This window comes from Bison bison, unplaced genomic scaffold, assembly GCF_000754665.1.
Source record: "Bison bison bison isolate TAMUID 2011002044 unplaced genomic scaffold, Bison_UMD1.0 scf7180017864215, whole genome shotgun sequence".
Taxonomy (NCBI): Eukaryota; Metazoa; Chordata; class Mammalia; order Artiodactyla; family Bovidae; genus Bison; species Bison bison.
The window spans coordinates 3202073-3208713 of NW_011494787.1; the positions used below are offsets into that span (position 1 = coordinate 3202073).

General features: G+C 38.3%; 1 protein-coding gene across 3 annotated transcripts; it reads left to right on the plus strand.

Annotated features, from left to right (window-relative positions):
- Nucleotides 1-227: 227 nt before the first annotated feature.
- On the plus strand, nucleotides 228-5103 carry FBXO48 (F-box protein 48). 3 transcript variants are annotated; one of them, XM_010845325.1, is made up of 4 exons: nucleotides 228-308; nucleotides 989-1131; nucleotides 2207-2548; nucleotides 3121-5103. In XM_010845325.1, exons 3-4 carry the CDS (start codon nucleotides 2243-2245, stop codon nucleotides 3280-3282), a joined length of 468 nt encoding a protein of 155 aa, XP_010843627.1. In that variant the 5' UTR covers nucleotides 228-308; nucleotides 989-1131; nucleotides 2207-2242; the 3' UTR covers nucleotides 3283-5103. The 3 variants fall into 3 exon arrangements, with proteins under 3 accessions (XP_010843627.1, XP_010843628.1, XP_010843629.1); XM_010845326.1 differs by having other exon boundaries at nucleotides 229-456; XM_010845327.1 differs by lacking the exon at nucleotides 228-308 and adding an exon at nucleotides 480-654.
- Nucleotides 5104-6641: the final 1538 nt, after the last annotated feature.

A 6641-nucleotide genomic window follows, 5' to 3' on the forward strand; every position in this document is an offset into this window, starting at 1 on the left:
CTCCAATCTGTTTTTTAAAAGCCCCGGTTACCCAACCCCCCAACCCCAGCCCTTCTCAACCGCCCACCCGGCTCGGAGGACGCCGGTCCTTGTAGTCCATGACGCCTTCCCTTCTCCTCCACTGACGATCTCAGGCGCCCTGAGAAAACTACCAATCCCAGGAGGCAATGCGCTCCCCTCTCTGCGCCTGTGCGAAATCCGAGTCAGCAAGGCGGGGCTAGAGTGGGTGGGAAGACAGGGACTAGAGGGAAGGATTCGAATTCTGGACAATTTAAATCGCGGATCGAGAGGTAGCAGCTGCCCAGTAGGTAGGAGACGGGTCTTCCCTTTACGCTGAGATCTGGCAGGCGTGATCCGGCGCGCGGCCCTGGCGCTCGCACAGCCTCTGTTCGGCCGACCGGAGCTGCGGTGACAGTCGGTGCTGACAGTTGTTATTGTTTACCTGTCAATGCCCAGGTATTTGGACTCCGACAGCTGCTGTCGGCTCCGGGCATGCCAGGAGGGTGGTTCACATGAGACGTGGGGTCATTCCTTCCGGCCTGTAGTGTCTGCCTGGGGTGGAGGCTCCCCGAGAGCCGGGCGTCTGCCCTGCTTTACGATTCCTCCCTCCGTGTGACACCTGAAAGAGGAGTGACCTGTCACCTAATTAGAGAGGTAATTTAGCAAAGTTTGGTTTAGAAAGAAGAGGATAGGTTTCTAAACATCCAGGCAAAATGGGACTTAGAAGAAGAAACATAGTGGGGTTTAGGCACCCCCATCTGTTAAATTCAAATTCTTTCATCTGCCTCGTGGAATAATTGTAACGGGAGGACGTATTTTATCTCCAGTGAGATCTTAGGAGAAATAACAAATGTGCGTTTAAATGCACAGTAACTTTTTCCTAGTATGAGATTCTTTTCAAGAATAGAGTAGTTTGGCTTTAGTTTATATTGATGAGGGCTAGAGGGTGGAAGGGCAAAAACTTGACTTATGAACTTATTTTTTGCAGGTTGCTTTCTTACTTCCCCAAACTCTCAAGAGGAAATCTTATGTTGAACTCAGACATTAAAATTCTGACCACTGTAGCCAACTTGGATCCATAACCAAATGAACGGGAGCATCTGTGGTCTTGGCAGGTTTAGAAATATATAGGTGAGTAGCACATCTAGAAAGGGGAATTTTTCATTAGCTAAAATAAATGAAGTATTAGCTGTATCTGAAACCCCTCCTGCACCAACACCCCTCACTATAAAAGGAAGTACAAACCGGAATAAACTGATCTTAAGTAAATATGAACTGTCTTTATATGCCAAAATACCTCCATGGTTTCAACTAATATCAGGAGCCTATACCACTCACCTTAGGTAAATTAGCTCAAACTGGACTTTCAATCTTTAGTCATGTGCTTTACCTAGATGTTATAAATATTGTTTATAGTTGTTAGTCACTGTTGTTTGATGGCTTAATGACTAGTTATCTTAGTTCATAATTAACTATACATGTGGAATAGCCTCAAGAAGCTATTTCTAAAACACAACTCTTATAACTGATTGAATATTAGAGATTTTGTCAGTATAGCCCAGACCTCAACCTCTTATCCATTTCAGACAGCTTTTGTGTCAAATGTGAGCACCTACCCATTAAGTGCAAGTAGATAAACAATTCTTATATAAACTATTAAAAGTTCATCAGGTTTGTCTTTAAGTCATAAGTTATAAGTGAAAAACTTAAAGACAAGGCATTTGTTCCCACAGACTAGTATTCAGTGTGTTGAGTAGAATTGAAACATATACATTTTCAAAAGTTTTTTCAATCAATACTTGGAATAGAATGTGTTCTCACAATAGTTATTTCTACTACTAAAAAGAAATTATAGATTGAATGTGAAGAATCACATCTCTTTTTCAGATAATTTTCTTTGGGAGTAGAAAAATGTTTAGAAACAAACGCATTTACCAAAAATATCTAAAAAGAAGAAAAGGAGTAGCATGTGTTGGGTTTCTCCTGCGTGCAGTTCAGATGTAGGGCTAGATTCTTCACTCATCATCTCTGTTCATCCTTGTAAGAAGACTCACCAGAGAAGCATCACTGGCTCCATTTGACAGACTGAAGAGCTCAAGTCAAGAAAGTTAAAGTTCATTAAATCTAATCACGAAAGTATCTAACTCAAAGCGGGGTCTACAGTCTGATCTAAAGGCAGTGAATATTTTTAACCTTTGCCTTTCAGGTTATTTATGAGGATAATTCACTAAAATACCAAGCTATGAAGAAAAACTCCAAGAGAAACCATGCTTCAAGAGTTTCTGACATAGAATGGAACTCTGTGGATGCCGAAAGGGAAAAAAAAGAGTGTCCAAATAATTTTGTTGAACTGCTGCCTCCAGAAGTTACTTTTAAAATTTTCAGTCAGCTAGACATCCGGAGCTTGTGCAGGGCTTCAGTGACATGCAGGAGCTGGAATCATGCAATAAGACACAGCGACTCCTTATGGAAACCTCACTGCCTGACTGTAAGAGCTGTATGTCAAAGAGAGATAGACGACGATCTAGAGAGTGGTTATCCCTGGAGGGTAAGTTTAACCTTTGAAATATGAAGTCCTCTTGACAATACGGTGGTCTGTTTGAGCCACACTCTACCTTCTGGCTTGGAGAGAGGATTTCATATACAGAATGACATACAGAGTGGGTTGGCTTTGGGAGAATGGGTTGGCTTTGGGAGTTAAAGTCCAATTATATTCTTTTCCTGCAAAAAGGATATCTCCCATCTATCCTTCTGAATTTGGGGAGCATTTACCTCGTAAACCACAATGGCTACATTTTACTCCACATATCCAAAATCCCCAGCAAACTGTGTTACTCACACTGTTCTGTACGTGCACACTCACACACACATTTAATAGACATGTGTATCATTGTAAATACTTAATCTTTTCAGCCTTTCAATCAGCTTCTCTAGCTTCAAACAGACTCACTCACCAATCACTGACTACCTTCTTTAACAGTGGTGGTAGTAGTAGTAGTAAATAGTGTTAGTCGCTCTTTGCCATGGACTGTAGCCTGCCAGGCTCCTCTCTCCATGGAATTCTCCAGGCAAGAATCCTGGAGTGGATTGCCATTAACAATGGTGGTTTACTTCTTTCAGGTCATACTACTGAGGAATTACCAGAAGAGTAAAGTGAAACATGAATGGCTAAGTGGCAGATACAGCAACATATGTTCTCCTATCAGCCTACCAGAAAAAATCATGTACCCAATGGATGCAGACACGTGGGGGGAAATTCTAGAAGCAGAACTGGAAAGATAAGCAGAAAACTCTCCTAACTTTGAGAGTTTAAAACTAAAATGACTCTTAGATTATAAAAAGTATGTCTCTAACCGCCCATTTTTTTGTTTGCCTTTTTACTATTTAACATTTAAAAGAAAACTAAATAGAAAATATAAAAAATAAAACTTTGTTTTTATTTTGCACTTTAGGTAAAATAATGTTTTACCTACATGTTTCTGGTTTTACTGTAATGTGGAAAAACCATGAAATGTTATTTATTTAAAAATACTATACTGATAGGGTGATTTCAAAATGTATTATTTCATGTATTTGTGTTGGTCTGTTGCAGTACTTCAGCATTTTAATGATTAGAGAGTTTTATTAGTGTTCTCTGCTTAATGATAATTTGAAAATTCAAGAAACCATGTGAAGGAACTGATTTAGAGATTTATTAATTGTTAGACATAGGCTCATGGGCAAAATCCCTAAATGAAATTAATAGCAATATGTTTAAATGTATAATAAATGTATATTTTAATAACTTAAAATTTTCCATTTCAGTGCAGATTGAATTGTCAAACACTGAAAACATTTTGTGTTAAACATGTGGTTTAATTTTAAATGAGTCCAACCAGACTCATTTGTGAGATTAAGTTCCCCATTACTTGCCTACAAACCTCAGATTACTCTCAGGGGCTGAAATGTATGTAAAGTGCCATCAGAAACTCCACGCTGTTTTTCTTGGTAAAACTTATCTTCTTTCTGACATCTTATAGCACCATCTAGTGTACTCCTTGTAGATAACCAAGAAGAAGGACCAGCTCCTTTTTGGTTTTCCACATTTAAAAGAAAGGAAAATATTATTTACAAGAAACCTATATACTTGAATTTGTTAGAGTTTATAGCTTTATAGGAACCTTTAACTTTTGTTCTCTTTTACTTAAAAGTAGATGACACATTACTCGCGCTAAGAGATTGTTCAGTCTGAAACTGTGATCAGCACCATAGGTAACGTGACTACAAAACATTTTAGTTAGTATGGGATTTTCTTCTTAAATTATGCTCTATTGCATGAAAAGTAAGAGTCCAGGAACTCAATATTTAACAAGTAGAAAAATATGAGGAATATGTCCCGCTCTATACAGATTCCCTTTGTTGAATCAAGTAGGTGATGACTGGTTCAGTTCAGTTCTGTTCAGTTCAGTCACTCAGTCATGTCCAACTCTTTGCGATCCCATGGACTGCAGCATGCCAGTTTTATCTCCTACTGTCTTCTTGGGGTTGGAAGGGACCTTGAAGATCAGGCAGTCCAGTCTCTAGGATTATTCAGTAATCCCCACTATAGGAATGTTCTTCTTTTCACTCATCAGCAATTTTCTTCGTAAATTCTTTTGTGCAGTGTATCATCCTAACCTGGAAACCATTCCTACTTTCTACCATTCTGCATTAAGTGACCCTTTTAAGGTTGTGTAGTTCTTTGTACATACCATTCTCAAAGCTGTCATACTACATTAAATTTTCTGTTTGATTTGTGTATCTCCCCCATTAGATTGTGAGCCTCTTAATGGCAGGGACCATTTATTTATTTTTGTGTTCCCAAACCTGGAATATAGTAGATATTTCATAGAATTGTTAAGTTATTTTTATATTATTTATTTTAATCCTACCCAGAATGTAAAATAAAAATAATTCAACATATTTTAGTAGATAATATTGTATTGAAATACAATGTACAAACCCATAAGATATATGGGATGCTTAATATTAATGCTAATATATGAAAAATTATTCTTGTTTTCTTAAAAGCTGTAAGAGAAAAATAGTAAAGAAGAAATATTTTTTGAATAAACACTTGAAAATATACTTCACCCAAAAGTATCATTCATTTTTACTTATTGTATCACCCCAGTTTTAAATATTGTTATATGAATAATCTTTGGTTTTTGTTTTATACCATTTTTATACCATTAAAATAATTCTTTGTATAATAAGTTATTACTGTGATTACAGTCTACACTGAAAGGAAAGTTTGAAAACTTAATGATAAATATATGAAATGGGTTTAGAATGAATTGTGCATTTATCAGATCGAGTCATTAGCATCTGAGAAGGTGTGTGGGTGGATTCAAATGAAAGGAGTGCTTTAACTCAGAGATTAAAAAAACATATATATACAATCTATAAAGAGGAATTTCCAGTGTTTCTTAATGTTTGATCAGTTCAAGATCTAGTTTTGTTGTTGTTGTTGTTTATAGAAACCTTTTCTCAGTTGCTTCTAGTTTATAACTCAGTCTTCAGTTCAGTTCAGTCACTCAGTTATGTCCGACTCTTTGCGACCCTACAGACTGTGGCACGCCAGGCCTCCCTGTCCATCACCAACTCCCAGAGTTTACTCAAACTCATGTCCATTGGGTCAGTGACGCCATCCAACCATTCAACCATCGTCCCCTTCTCCTCCTGCCTTCAATCTTTCCCAGCATCAGGGTCTTTTCCAACGAGTCAGTTCTTCGCCATCACGTGGCCAAAGTATTGGAGTTTCAGCTTCAACATCAGTCCTTCCAATGAATATTCAGGACTGATTTCCTTTAGGATGGACTGTTTGGATCTCCTTGCAGTCCAAGGGACTCTCAAGAGTCTTCTCCAACACCACAGTTCAAAAGCATCAATTCTTTGGCACTCAGCTTTCCTTTAGTTCAACTCTCACATCCATGCATGACTACTAGAAAAACCATCTCTTTGACTAAATGGACTTTTGTTGGCAAAGTAATGTCTCTGCTTTTTAATATGCTGTCTAGGTTAGTCATAACTTGTCTTCCAAGGAGCAAGCGTCCTTTAATTTCATGGCTGAAGTCACCATCTGCAGTGATTTTGGAGCCCAAAAAAATAAAGCTGGTCACTGTTTCCATTACGTCCTCATCTATTTGCCATGAAGTGATGGGACCAGATACCATTATCTTCCTTTCCTGAATATTGAGTTTTAAGCCAACTTTTTCACTCTCCTCTTTCAAGAGGCTCTTTAGTTCTTCTTCACTTTCTGCCATAAGGGTGGTGTCATCTGCATATCTGAGGTTATTGATATTTCTCCTGGCAATCTTGATTCCAGCTTGTGCTTCATTCAGCTCAGTGTTTCTCATGATGTTTCTGCATGTAAGTTAAATAAGCAGGGTGACAATATACAGCCTTGACATATTCCTTTTCCTATCTGGAACCTGTCTGTTGTTCCATGTTCAGGTCTAACTGTTGCTTCCTAATCTGCATACAGATTTCTAAGGAGGCAGGTAAGGTGGTCTGGCATTCCCATATCTTGAAGAATTCCACAGTTTGTTGTGATCCACATAGTCAAGGGCTTTGGCATAGTCAATAAAGCAGAAATAGATGCTTTTCTGGAACTCTCTCAC